This window comes from Eublepharis macularius, chromosome 4 (genome assembly GCF_028583425.1).
Source record: "Eublepharis macularius isolate TG4126 chromosome 4, MPM_Emac_v1.0, whole genome shotgun sequence".
In the NCBI taxonomy this organism is placed as follows: Eukaryota; Metazoa; Chordata; class Lepidosauria; order Squamata; family Eublepharidae; genus Eublepharis; species Eublepharis macularius.
The window spans coordinates 16,724,121-16,738,762 of record NC_072793.1 but is presented as its reverse complement, the minus strand read 5'-3'; the positions used below and the strand labels follow the sequence as shown (position 1 = coordinate 16,738,762).

The following is a 14,642-nucleotide window of genomic DNA, read 5'->3' as shown; positions in this document are numbered from 1 at the left end:
TAATATTTATCAACCACCTTTGACTTTACGGCACTTACGGCAGCGTACAATGTAAAAACAACAGTAATAAAAACCTATTTAAAAAGAATTTAAAGGGCAATTTAAGACTGCCAGTTAAAAGAAAAGCTAAATTAAACAAAAGCAGTCCTGAATAAAACTGTCATCAACTGCCTTCTAAAAATGATAGTGAGGAGGCCTCATGCACATCCCTGAGGATGCTGTGGGGCTGCCACTGAAAAGGCCCTGTCTTGTCTACCATCCAGGTGAGCTTCCTTAGCTGATGGAACAGTCAGGAGGGCCTCATCCTGCAAGCTTAATTCCCAGGCAGGAACATATGGGAGAAGATGGTCCATCAGATAACTCAGTCACAAGCCATGTAGGGCTTTAAAGGCCGAAACCAATGCCTTGAATTGGGCTCCGCAACAGATTGGCAGCCAGTGTATTTGCTGCAGTATCAGGGTCACGTGTTACCAATAGCTGGCCCTGACTGGGAGACAAGCTAGAAGTGACGAATGACACTTGCCTGGCAAGTGAACAGACTCACGTGTATTCCTCCCTGTTTACTTGCCATTCACTTGCTCTCCACTTGATCAAGTGGAGCGCAAGTGAACAGGGAGGAATACACGTGACGTGAGTCTGTTCACTTGCCAGGCAAGCGTCATTCATCACCTGTAGCTTGGCCCTGAGATGACTGTTGTGTCGAGTAGCATGCCCAAGCTACAAAGCTGGCTTTTCAAGGGGAGTATAACCCCATTCAAGACACAACTTAAAACTTCCAAGTTGCTGAAGGTCTAGAGGCAAACAGAAGCTGACCAAGCAGATCTTTGAGCTAGGAAGTGAGCAGGCAGGCAGTCCGAGACAACATATACCCGGACAACAAAGAGCTCAAACTGAGGGTCCAGGCCAGAGATAAAAGCTTGCTGGTTCCTTATATCACCTCCCCCCACACACACAACTCCCTCTCCTTGCATACTACCATAATAGCACAGAGTAAAGAATTTTCTAATCTAGACAAGGGAAAAACATTTTAAAACAATAGGGAGATTTGCAGGGGAAATTAGATTTCAATGGGCTTGGACTGGAATAACTCTTCTTAGGATTGTAACGGTACAGTGCTATCCTAAGCACAGTTATACAAGTCCACTCAAGTCAATGGGCATAAAAGGGTGTAACTCTGTTTAAGATGGCATTGTTTTTATTAAGATTTATTTAAAAGAAAAAAGGACATTTGAAAATGCATTTAAAAAACTTGAAAAAAATGCAGAATAGATTTTAAGCTACAGCAAAAAGTATAAGCGAGGTATTGACCACAGCTAAATTTCGTAACATTACTCCTCTCTCTCTCCTAAATTACTTATACCCAAAATTTTATACTCATACATTCTATATTCAATAATATATGTCACATTTTATATTCAACACTTTAAAAATCTTTATTTTATAATTAATTTGACTATTAATTTGACCTATTGACTATTCTTAATTTTTCTTAATGTCCAACTATGTATTCAAAGAAATCTCTTCAGTTTTCCTGGATCCAGAAGAGTTAGCCATGTTAGTCTGCAGTAGCAAAACAGCAAAGAGTCCAGTAGCAACTTCAAGACTAACCAACTTTATTGTAGCATAAGCTTTGGAGAGCCACAGCTCTCTTCGACAGATGTATCCGACAAAGAGAGCTGTGGCTCTTGAAAGCTTATGCTACAATAAAGTTGGTTAGTCTTAAAGGTGCTACTGGACTCTTTGCTATTCTTCAGTTTTCCTGGAATTCCTGCATTTGTCTATAATGCATATAAGAAGTTAATATAAGAAGTTAGAGGCATATTCATACGATTTATTCATCCATTCAATCCTACCTGGACAAAATTTTCTCTCCGTATCGTTCTCACATATACCAGACATTTTATATTAATTTTTTTTTAAATTTTAGCTTTACAGTTGATCTACTTTAACTGTAACCATTCTTGATTTTTCTTAATTTTCTGCTCCCTATTCAAAGAAGAAAGCCTTTTAATTTTTTCTGAAATTCTAGGATTGGGCTTATGGCGGAGGCTAGGCTGGGCCCCCGCCAGCCATACTTGACTGGACTTGAAAAGATCTGTCCACCACCCTATATATATCTATAGATATGGATATATGGGCCATGTCTGAAATGAAGTAACTCTTCCATTGCCATCTGAGGAGAAGCTTTTATTGTATGTAGTGCTTTAAATTTTATTGTAATGTGTTTATCTGCTTTTATGTGTTTTTATGTAAATTAAAATGTTGTGCTCCGCCCTGAGCCCGCTCGGCGGGGAGGGCGGACTAAAAAGTCTAATATAATAAATGAATAAATGCATGAAAGAAGTTAATTTAGCCATAGACGCATATTCATACTATATTACTTCTAGGTAGAATATCTAAAAACATATTTTTAGAATTTAGCCCAAAGCGAGCCTTTAAGCATTTTATATTCAACTTCATAATATTTGTTATATTTGGTATATTAGCTTAATAATTTAAATATATAGCGTAACAATCTATTTTGATATTAATTATGCATTCTACATTAAATAAATTTTCTAACCTAGGCAAGGGAAAAACATTTTAAAACAATAGGGAAATTTGCAGGAGAAATTAGATGTCAATGGGCTTAGACTGCAGTCACTCTTCTTAGGACTGTAATGGTACGGTGCTCTCCTAAACATATTTGCACCATTCTAAGAGTGGAAATACATGTTGTGAATTACCTAGGGATGCTCCAAGTGCAGGATTTTATGTGTGGTCCTCAGTTCATGTGCAGGCTGATCTTGCTTAGCGCATATGAATGCTGCATTCATGAGAGCTTCCTTTGTGTGCTTCCATCTGCAAATGAGTGCTTCAAGCACAAAGAACAAGTACTGTATGCTCCTTTGACTTGCCACTTTGCATGTCTTTAAAGTGTGAGGAAGTGTCGAGGTCTGCATTTCAATGAATGGATGTAGAGGTGGGGGAAACTGGGATACTTTTAGCAGTTGAGAAGGAACTGATATCGAACATGTGTATATGTGGCTGTGTGAGCAAGTAGATGGAAAGCTGGAGGGGGGACATGTGAAATGAGGTTCACTTGAGCGCCTCTAGGTACTTAGAGCCAAGCTACAAGTGACACCTAACACAGGTTGGACACTTGTCAGCTTCCCTCAAGTTTTGATGGGAAATGTAGGCATCCTGGTCTTACAGCTTGGCTCTCCATTTAATTGAAGAAACCTCCCACACGCACACCCAGCGGAGGGGAAGGGGGCGCCTGGTGAGAGCCCAATGCCTGCACTCCCCTCCTGACCACATGTTCTCCCTCCCATAGACTGCCACTGTGTAAACTTCAATTAAACGGAGAGCCAAGCTGCAAGACCAGGACACCTACATTTCCCATGAAAACATGAGGGAAACTGACAAGTGTCCAACCTGTGCTAGGCGTCTCATGTAGCTTGGCTCTTAGTAACATGTATTTCCACCCTCTGTCCACTAAAGTCTATTAGCATAGAAGATTATAACTCTGTTTAAGATTGCTTTATTAATTGGGGCCAAACTACACATTATGCAAAAGATCTATTATCAGATTTCCCAAACTTTTTACTGCAGCGGCAGAGAACTGCCATGTTTTTCATACCTCGGCTGGAGACAAGAAGCGCTTAACTATCCTTCATGCCAGTTGCCTGATCAAAACGGTAGGCTGTTCGTCAGGGGGGAGAGGGGACAGGGAGCAGGGATAGTTGTAATCCCTGGCAAAAGACATAAAGATACCCTCTCCCATCTAGTTAAAAGGACATGAGCCTTCCAGGAAGTAAAACAGGAAGATTTCTGACAAAGAGGAAGAGGGCCCTAATAATAATATGGACCTTTATTGGTGGTGGAGAGACTGCCGTCAAGTCATTGTTGACTTATGGTGCCTCCTGGTGAGGTTTTCATGGCAAGAGACTAAGAGCCAAGCTACAAGCGACGCCTTACACAGGTTGGACACTTGTCAGCTTCCCTCTAGTTTTGATGGGAAATGTAGGCATCCTGGTCTTGCAGCTGTAATGGAGAGCCAAGCTGTAAAACCAGGATGCCTACATTTCCCATCAAAACTTGAGGGAAGCTGACACGTGTCCAACCTGTGTAAGGCGTCACTTGTAGCTTGGCTCTTACAGAGGTCTTTGCCTGCCTCTGCAACCCTGGTCTTCGTTAGAGGCATTTCATCCAATTACTAACCAAGAACCCTGCTTAGCTTCTCAGAGCTGACAAGATCGGGCTCCTGAGCTATCCAAGTCAGAGTATGGATCTTTATTACAGCTACTCTAATAATTGCTGACGTTCCTATGAGAATGAACAATGAAAACTCATGTTCTTCTTCCTCAGAAAATACCTGAATGTCTTATCAGACTAAGAGCCAAGCTACAAGTGGTGCCTTGCACAGGTTGGACACTTGTCAGCTTCCCTCAAGTATTGATGGGAAATGTAAGCGTCCCGATTCTACAGCTTGGCTCTTCATTACAGCTGCAAGACCAGGATGCCTACATTTCCCATCAAAACTTGAGGGAAGCTGACAAGTGTCCAACCTGTGTCAGGCGTCACTTGTAGCTTGGCTCTAACTGATCCAGATTCCTTTGTAGTAGCACATATGGCCATTTTGGCATCTTTAGGACAGTGGTTCACCCCACATTGTTCTATATTTCTAAAGTTCCATTTTAATCCTCTCCTACCCCTGCAATACACATAGACATAAACAGCACATCTTAAGGCCCGATTGTAATACTTACATAAAAATATAAGTGATTCCAGGTATGAATATGGGAAGTAGAATTAAACATTCGCATAAGCGCATTGCTGATGATGTTGACAAGCACCGGAAAGCAGTTCATTACTTCCATGTGACACATAAGGGTGAACTGGTACTTCTGAAGAAAAGCAAGACATCGGATAAAGAAAGCGCTACTTATAATAAAATAAGGCCCTCCTGTCTGGGCTTGTATTCAGCAGCAAGTGCTAGGGATTTAATTAATTATTTGGGGAGGGCTGGCCTTGTACAGGGGAAGGAGGGAGAACCAACTCCATTCTAAAGAGCCAGGGCAGCAACAAAAGCAAGCACACACTCAAGATATCACTGACATTTCTCCACCCTTTACCACTCAGAGCCTCGCTACAAGTGACATTTTAAACGTGAAGGACACTTGATCATTTTCGCAAGTCTTTCTGGGAACTGAAGTCCCTCTCCCACACCCCTTTTCCTTCTGTTCCTTCCCCTCTCTGTTAGAATCGCTGCCTGAAGAGACAGAGAGAGCCTACGGCAACAGCAGCTTTTGCAAATCGTCTTGCTGGGAGGGGGGAATGCTCTGGAGAAAGCTGACATGTCAGTGAAGTCCCAGTGTCCTTCCCCTCTCTGTTAGAATCGCTGCCTGAAAAGTCAGAGAAAGCCTGCAGCAACAGCAGCTTTTGCAAATCGTTCCTCCAATCACAAGCCTGCTCTCAACGATCTTTGGGGGTGGGCAGCTGCAACTTTTTCCCTTCCCTGGGTGTTCTGTTCAGCTTCACCGACATGTCAGCTTTCTCCAGAGCATTTCCCCCCCTCCCACTCCCCGGATCAAGATGATTTGCAAAAGCTGCTGTTGCCGTAGGCACTCTCTGTCTCTTCAGGCAGCGATTCTAACAGAGAGAGGAAGGGACAGAAGGAAAAGGGGTGGGGGAGAGGGACTTCAGTTCCCAGAAAGACTTGTGAAAATGATCAAGTGTCCTTCACGTGTAAAATGTCACTTGTAGCAAGGCTCTTAGTACAAAACCAAAGTCTAGCCCAGAGGCTAAAGGATTGTTCAAGGGGACGGGATATGCCTCCTTTCCGTGCCAGCTCAGTATAGGTTTGCTGAGTATTTAGAGAAAAAAAATCCTGTATTTTTAATAGAGGTTTCGTGAGATGTTATTTAGCTACTAGTTTACCTTCATGCCACAAAAAAACTTCATCTCCCTATTTCCAGAAACTAAGGGCCAAGCTACACATGACGAATGACACTTGAACGGCAAGTGGATTGAGTGGAGGGCAAGTGAACAGGGAGAAATACACTTGCCGTTCAAGTGTCATTCGTCATGTGTAGCTTGGCCCTAAGCCTCAATTAAAAGGGCAGGAGAATTTTCTCCAGGCCTGTTGGTGACACTAGTTCAGTATGCAGGAAGTCTCATCGCATTTATAAATCAGGAATCCACAACATGGCTCCTTCCCATGGCACTTTTACTCCGTTCCATAGGGCCATATTGCTGTGTGGTAAGTAGTCACCTCTCCAGCTCTTTACATGTGACCATGGACTTCTAAAGTCAGCAGGACCTCCCAAGATGGGGTGAGCTGCAACAGTTCCCAAGCAACTACACCAGGGTCAAAAGGGCCCCCTAATCATACAATGTTTCAGGCTTCGATTTCGTGCAATTTCCACATAAAGGAAGTTGGGAGGTAAGTGGAAAGGAAGCACATTCGAGGATTAAATGGATGTGAGATGGCTTCACCTATCTGTTTAAAACGTCACTCATCCAGACTTCTGGGTCCCAGGCATGCCAATTGACAGAATTTTCCAGTTAACTGGGTGCCAAAGTTAATGTTATGAATCAAAAAGAGTCCAGTAGCACCTTTAAGACTAACCAACTTTATTGTAGCATAAGCTTTCGAGAATCACAGTTCTCTTCGTCAGATGCATCTGACGAAGAGAACTGTGATTCTCGAAAGCTTATGCTACAATAAAGTTGGTTAGTCTTAAAGGTGCTACTGGACTCTTTTTGATAATGTTATGAATGTTTGCTGATGCTTTAGTAATCTGATTGCTGAATCCTTTAGTAATCTGATTGCTTGCTAATGGTCAGAAATGATAAGACTGACATTTCTGAGTGAACTGATTAGTCTTTTTATCGGATCTTGTATTAAACTGGCCTCTACATCTTACACAGAAAATCAGCTTTCTTTATTCAAGGAGCTCAATATGTACCAGCACTTTTGAAGGCACACAAGGTTCTTGTAATACCATGCATACTATATGGTTCCCCGACCTGGTTCCTGGGCCCAACAGAACAACTTGACAAGCTCCAATTAACCTTTTCCTGGAAAATACTTGCTCTACCATCATGTATAGCCTCCACAGTCATACGAATTGGGCCTTCCAAAAATCTCAACATTGATCTGGAAAGCCATAGTCAATTTCAAATACAGACTACAAAACTCCAAAGATCTTCCAGTTTTCGCTAAATCAGCAGCCCAAGAATGCTGCTGGTTAGTGGGTCCCATGAATCTAATTTGTTCATTTCTGTGTCCACAGTTTTGTTCCACTAACCAGCAGCATTCTGGGAAAAGGCGGTAACTACTTATAGAGAAGCTGCTTAAGCAGGACTGGGACCCCTTCTAAAGGACACGGCAAAAAACGCCCCCTGCTCTACATGGGAATTAAATCTCCTACCCAGCTCAACCAGCCTCATTACCTTAGTATGCTAATAGTCCCAAAACTGAGGTGATCATACATGGTTGCACGCTGCAATGCACTGCCGACAGCCCAGATGAAGGGCCAGATGACATCCATATGCCAGGCTATGGATGACAGGATACAGCAGACGGACCTCTGGGCCATTGGCATCAAGGTTCCTGGTTAATGGCTTTTTATTCAGAAATCAGAGCATTTCCATATACAGGTCCATAGTTTACTTAGAAGCTAGAGTGCTTCTAAGCAGTACAGCTTCCTTGAAAGGAATGGAGGCTTGAGGACCGTACAGGTCTAAATACTTAAACATTCCCCTCCTCCCTAACCCACAAGTTTGAGCGGGAAGAAGTCTGGGAATCTCTGCTGGAGTTTATACTAGAGCTAGACAAGACAGAGAGAGGCATAACAGAAATGGTAACATTTCAGGCACTCCAAGGTCATTTCGGTGAGCTTCAAAGAAATACACAGATTACACAGCTAAGTTCTCAGGCAGGGAGGAAGAGAAACGAAAGTGATGCACACAGCATTTACAATATAAAATCAAACCATAGTATTGACAATTGGCATCCCCTAGAACAATGACATGGATGCAGGGCCGGCGCGCCCATGGAGGCCAGGTAGGCGGTGGCCTCGGGCGTGCGGGCTTTGTTGGGGTGCCGGAGGGGGTGTTGGGGGCGGTGGCGCGTGCAGCAAAGCTGGCATGACTGGGATGCAGCTACTGCTGCAGCCAGCCAGCCAGCTCCGTGCTGCTGCCGCCACCGCCGCTGCCGCCGCCACACACCCCAGCCAGTCACAGCCTCCGGGCGCCGTCCCAGCAGCGGCTCGCTGCTTGTGCGCCCAGCTGGGGTGCGTGGCGGTGGCGGCACGGAGGTGGCTGGCTGGCTGCAGCAGCAGCTGCAGCAGCAGCCAGCAGCCAGCCACGCCAGCTCCGCTGCGTGCTCCTCCACCCCAGCCGGTCACAGAAGCCGTGAGCTGTTGCTGGGGTGGCGCACGGAGCAGTGTCCGCGTGCTGCCCCAGCCGTGGCTCGCAGCTTCTGTGCTCGGCTGGGGCATGTGGCAGCGGCGGCACGGGGCTGGCTGGCTGGCTGCAGCTACTGCTGCTGCTGCCAGCCACGCCAGCTCCGCTGCACGCTCCTCTGCCCCAGCTGGGCGCAGAAGCCGTGAGCTGTTGCTGGGGTGGCTCACAGAGCAGCCTCCGCGCACTGCCCCAGCAGCAGCTTGAAGCTTCTCTGCTTGGGGCTCCGCGAGCTGCCCAGCCCCCCTGCAGCACGTGATGACATCTGTGATGATGTCATCACGCAGTCCGTGGTGTGCGCGCGCGCGCAGAGCACGCGTGTGCCACCTTGGGTGCCAGAACCTCTGGCACCGGCCCTGCATGGATGGAGGGTACAGACATACATGACAGCTTCCTCAGATTAATGCTTTTGCAACTGCCCTTTGGCTGAAGTTGACTCACTATCCCATACCTGCTTTCACTGTCCAAAGCACGAACCACCCAGAGAGAGTTTCTTTAAAAATGGCTTCTGAGGCATTCGAACATTTCTGATGCCTCAAAATTAAGACTATTACTGAGTAGCCTTTGTAAAAACTGCATTGTAGATGTGGCAACTCTTTCTTTAACTGTTCTTTTCAATTCTTAAACTTTGTTAGAGTGTGTGGCCTATGGGCTGTTAAGCTGAATAAACCGAAGCTGAACTGGCCTCTACTTGGAACGTCTCTCCTCCCACCCTGCCACTCTGTTGTGAATATAAAAGCATCAACTGAATGCATGGACACTTCAATGTACCTAATGAAGTGAGATTGGACTCATGAAAACTTAAGCTGGAATAAGTTTTGTTAGTCTTTAAGGTGCCACCACGATCCCTCTTTTATTTTCTTGACGCTTAGCCAGAAATTGAACAATAGAATGTTTATGTCCCATGACAGTTTGGAATCTCTCTTTGGCCATTCAAATGGAATACCAATATCACTTGGGAAAGATGACATTCTTTAGGTATGGGAAAAAACAGGTTTTGAAGCCAGATTTGTAATAGAATTTGTACACGACATGTTTTCCCTGAACTGACAAACACCAATTATTTAAAACTCTGTTTTAGACTGTAAGCTGCTCTCAAGCGGGAACACAATTTGTTTCCTTATGAAACTTTGCAACATGTCATGAGTGTCATAATAGCAATAAATTTTAACGCTTTTGTTTGACAGTTTTCTTTGTACATTTCAGTGCATTTTCCATGCCTACTTAATACATTTTTCCATGCCTTGACCTGGTCGGCCCAGGCTAGCCCAATTTCATCCAATCGCAGAAGCATAGGAAAGTTGGCATTGGTTAGTATGGGAGACCCTGTGACTTGACAGCACTTTAGTTAACTGACATTTTCCACAAAAAGTAAAACAACATTCAATTTACCTCCTTCTCCAGGGCCACTTTTATAGCTCCATTGTGTACTAGCTGGTCGCTGACATTACTCCCGGTGGCTGTTTCTGCAAAGATATTCTGACTCCTCACAGCACGGATGAAATTGTCAATACTTGCACCTATTAAGAAAGTAAAGTTGATCACTTGATTATGGAGCAACAGTCACTTGCCAAACAAACAGGGAAGTAACAAAAACAGTGCACAGTACAACAATATTCTACTTTTGTACAGTGACGTACTTTTGTATATTGTTGTACCGTGCACTTTAAGAATTTGATTGTATTCATGGTTGAGTCATTTTCACTGTAGGTTCTCTGGAGAGGCAGCACAGAAATATTCAAAGTAAATAAATAAATAAAGTGGGCAGCAAAAACATCCATGAGACCTGTTTTTCCCCTCCACCACTCACCCAAGGGAATCCCTTGTGTCCTTCACCCACTCCCCATTACTGTGCCTTTGTTGCATTTCTGAGTCTCTAAAGAAAAGATATCTCTATGTTCTGTTTTGCACCTTTACCTGTATCATTAAGGATCAGAAGCCCCGAAAATCCTGTATCAAACTTAGTTCCTGGCTCAAAATAAAGTCTAGGATGCAGTTCTATATTATGTTGATTCTTCCACAAAACAACTGCGAGTAACTGTATTAAAAAAGGAACGAGTACAATCCCTGAAAGGAGAAACCTGAAATGAAGAAATGAGGGAAAGTAAGCACAGGAGAGAAGCGCCGTTATTGAACTAATAATTTGAGGCACAATAAGAGTAATAATGCTCCACAGCAAAAGAAAAAAAATATCAGTTATTACAACAGTTTAATCTCTTTTGGGGGATCTAACAACATGATGCAATTTGTAACCGTATTCCAGTACTGCTTTTAAAAAGAAGATCAACTTCATACAAAGCAAGCTGATTTTCTTCTGGCAGGGTCCCCAATATGTGCTTACCCTGAAACATGCGTGCAAAAGGCAATGAGAGATGGGAATCTGAGTGCAAAAATATCTGTTGAGAAAAGGGTTAATCATCTTTGTCACAGCTTCTCTGCTTTACATTCCTCTCTTTGAACTCCTTTTTACCCCTTAAAAGGGCACCGAGGCTCTTTTACACATGGTAAAGGGAAGCTTGATGACTCACTGGCAGGCTGGGTTGACACTGGGTGCAGGATGCAGTGGAGGCGGGGCCAGCCTTGAAGAGGAGGAGAATCCATCCTCCGCTGGGTCAGGTGCGTAATCAGCGCCATTCAGCCGAGCTGCCCCGGCCTGGGCCCCCCTCCTGTTTTCGCCCCCACCGGTTGGGGAGCTGGGGTGTGGGACTGGCAGGGTTCTCGGAGGCTGCAGCACGTTGGGCAGGTCTGCCTGGCCCACCGCTGGCGCAGGTGGCGTACCCTATGCTGTGCCTGTGGTTAGTGCCGCGGCTGCCGAGGCTCAAGGGCTTGCTTGGACCTTGACGTGGGCAGGGCTCCTGGGCCTGCTGCCTGTGTGGACGTCGTGGCCTGCGGTCTGCGCTGCGGCCGCAGCCTGCACTGCAGCCTACAGTCTGCACTGGGCCGCTGGGGTCCGGGGGGACTTCTTGGGCCCTAGAGAACCCAGGGACTTGCAATGGGCCTTGCTGGGGGCTGTGGACCAGCTGGGTGGGGCAGCCCTGCTGCCTCCTGACCTGGTCAGTTCAGAGAGCTGGTATCTCTCATGCTCCCCCAGCCAGGCAGCATGGGCCTGGGGCGCTTGGATGGAAGTCTTTAAACCTAGATCTAGGTTGCTGAGGCAACCATTTGTACCTCCCCTTCCTTGCCCCCCCTTGGGCCGGTCATGGCTTGGGCCCCCCTTGGACACTGGCTGTCTTCCTGGGCAGGCCATGTGGGGGAGGGTGGGGGTGACCTGGAGGGATGCTGCCCCTCCTGCAGCTGGGGAGGGCCATGGTGTCCACGGCTGGCAAGGCCCCACTGGACAGCCTCGCAGGTGTGGGCATTGACTACTGGTGATGGGGCATTCTAAGCTCTTTTCTTATTTGGTTGGAGGATGGCATCTAGTTCAAAGAGCAAGGCAGTGGCCGCTACCACCCGACTGGGCCCAGTGATGAGGGGTGCAGCTGAGGCCCCATACAGAACATGGGGAGAGTCCCACAAGGCGCCCAGCAATGGCCAAATCACATCCATGGGGGAGCGCAGCAAATGCAAGGCAGGGGCCCCCGTCCAGGGTTTTGCCATGCAGGTGGCCATTCAGGGCCTCCAGGATTGCATGCAGGCTCTGACAGCGGCGCTGTGCGAGTCTGGCGACCTGGCCCCGGTGGGAGGTGGTATCACGGGCGAGCAGGCCAGACCCCCGCCATGGGATCAGTGGGCAGGCAGGCCCCACGCAGTGGGGGCCCCACACAGAACATGGGGAGAGACCCACAAGGCACCCAGCGGCGGCCAAGCCATGAACATGGGGGAACACGGCAAGTGCAAGGCGGGGGCCCTGCCCAGGGTTCCACCATGCAGGCAGCCATTCAGGGCCTCCAGGATTGCATGCAGGCTCTGATGGCGGTGCTGTGTGAGTCCGGCGACCTGGCCCGAGCAGGAGGTGGTAGTGTGGGCAAGCATGGCACTGGCCAAACCCCTGCAAAGGGGTCAGTGGTCAGGTGGGCTCGTGGGCAGTCAGCCCTCCAAGTGGTGGGTTGCAAGGTGGCCTGGCCATCAACACCTAGGAGCCCATTGCCAAAGGCCGACGAGATGGCTGAACAAGAGCAGGCGGAGGACCTGACGGGCCTGATTGTGGTGTGAGAGAGCGACACAGAGCAGGTGCCGAGCTGAGCCGAGCTGAGGATGGTCCAGGGGCGAAGGTCACGCAGGGCACGGTGGAGGAGTCGGAGCCGCAGTTCTTCATCATCCAGAGCATCAAGAGGTGAATCATTGGGCACTAAGATTGGGAAAGGTGGGCATGAGATTACTGGGAGACAGCGGCTTATGTCCCAGGGCTTGCAGATTGGGCATGGCGCCACCGGCACCATGGGAGAACTGACATAGGGGCACGGGCATCATAGGAACACCCCCGATCAGCCCCAGTGGGCCCCAGGGAGGCTCTGATTGGGTACCACCTGCCCGCCAAAGTGAGAGAATGCATTCTGAACGGGTACTATGTGGACGTGTTCACCCTGCTGCAATCAGAGGGCCCAGTGGGGGATTGTGGGTGCCCCAAGAAGTGCAAATGACACAACAGGGAGTGCCCGGCTAACCGCACTTTCATCAACTGGATCTTAGGCTTCTGTGAGTATGCCAGGGTAGGGCAGGCAGCGTACCCTGAGTGAGCTTGTCATCTCACTATGCACGTGAGGGAGGTGACGCACATCAAAGCCTCCTTGGGCAAACAAACAGCACTGAAGTATGATGAGGACCTTTGTAAGAAGGCCTCCAGCAATGAGCTCACCGATTGGGATCAGGCAGACAGCATGGGTTGGCTATAGGCAGTAAACAGCAGGGGCACAGGGGACCGGCCCCAGAAGATGCTGTGGGAGGTGCAATCTCTCCTGGGTAGCCTGAACTTCGCATGCAGGGTGGTCACACTGGGCAGGCTGTTTCGCACCCGTCTGGCCAGAGCAATTGCCAGAGTGACGGCGCCACATCACCACATCACCAAGAAGCTGAAAGCAGACCTGCAAATCTGGGACACCTTTCTGTAAGATTACAATGGCGTGTCTTAGTGTTGCAAGCCACTAGTGGCACTTCAAGTACACTCAGATGCTGCAGGGGGCATGGGTTTTGGAGTGTACCGAGAGGGCCAGTGGTGCTCACAGAGGTGGCCGGCAGCCTGAACGGGAGAGGGTATTCTCAGAGACCTCATGTTCCTGGAGCTCTTCCCAATTCTGGTCGCGGTAGTCCTCTGGACTGACGAGTTCTGCAACAAGATCATCTTTTCGTGCGACAACCAAGCAGTGGTCTGAGTGGTGAACCGGCAGACTTTGCATTCGGAGCAAGTCATGCGGCTGGTGCACAAGCTGGTACTCCTGTGTTTGCAGCATACCAGCATACCATGCAGCGACATAGCTGGGGTGGACAACGACATAGTGGACGCCCTTTCTCGGTCTCAGGTAGACAGGTTCTGGGAGATGGCACCAAACAGCGAGCAGCACCCAGACCCCTTCCCTGAGGAGCTGTAGGAACTTGGAAACATCGGATCCTGCATCGGATCCTTCACTGGTACCATCAACCAGGTGGGCCTACGGAGCAGCTGTTTCAACATTTTCCACATTCCTCTCCAAGTGGCCTGGCCAGACAGAGAGGGAAGTGCTGGAAGAGGGTCTCTTAGAATACTTGGTGCGAATGGATAAGTCGGGATATGCACCTAAGACCATCAGGATGCACGTGGCGGATATCTCATTCTTCTGCAAGATGACGGGGCGGGTGGACCTGACCAGTAGTTTCCTGGCCCACAGGACCATAGCAGATTGGGCCTGCTGGGAGCCTCCCTGCCAGGACTCCCGGCAGCCCATCACAGCAAACATCTTGCAGGTCATATTGGGGCACCTCTGCAGGATTTGCCACTCATCCTTTGAGGTCATGGGCGGCCTTCTGCCTTGCATTCTACGGGGCCTTCCATGTGAGTGAGCTGGCGGTGACATCAGCCGGGGACCAGACCAACAGGGCGTTGGCACGGGAGATATGTCGCTGGAGGTTGGCAGGTTCCTGATCAGGGTCCGGCATTCAAAGACATACCGGCAGGTGCACAGAGCCGTGGTTCAGCTCTGCGCAGTGGGGCAGGGGGCCCCTTGCCCGGTCTGGGCGGTCAAGGAGTACCTGGACAGGCACCCGGCCATGCCTGGCCA

General features: G+C 48.1%; 1 protein-coding gene across 5 annotated transcripts in view; it reads right to left on the bottom strand.

Moving 5' to 3' along the window:
- The window catches only part of LOC129327284 (ATP-binding cassette sub-family A member 9-like), a 130,750-nt gene that overhangs the window by 36,528 nt on the left and 79,580 nt on the right, over nucleotides 1-14,642 (bottom strand). For all 5 annotated transcript variants that reach the window (XM_054975786.1, XM_054975785.1, XM_054975787.1 and 2 more), the window contains 3 exons: nucleotides 10,369-10,532; nucleotides 9,844-9,971; nucleotides 4,752-4,889 (listed from right to left, as the gene is read on the bottom strand). In XM_054975786.1, coding sequence (XP_054831761.1) covers nucleotides 4,752-4,889; nucleotides 9,844-9,971; nucleotides 10,369-10,532 — 430 coding nt within the window. The remainder of the gene's footprint in view (nucleotides 1-4,751; nucleotides 4,890-9,843; nucleotides 9,972-10,368; nucleotides 10,533-14,642) is intronic.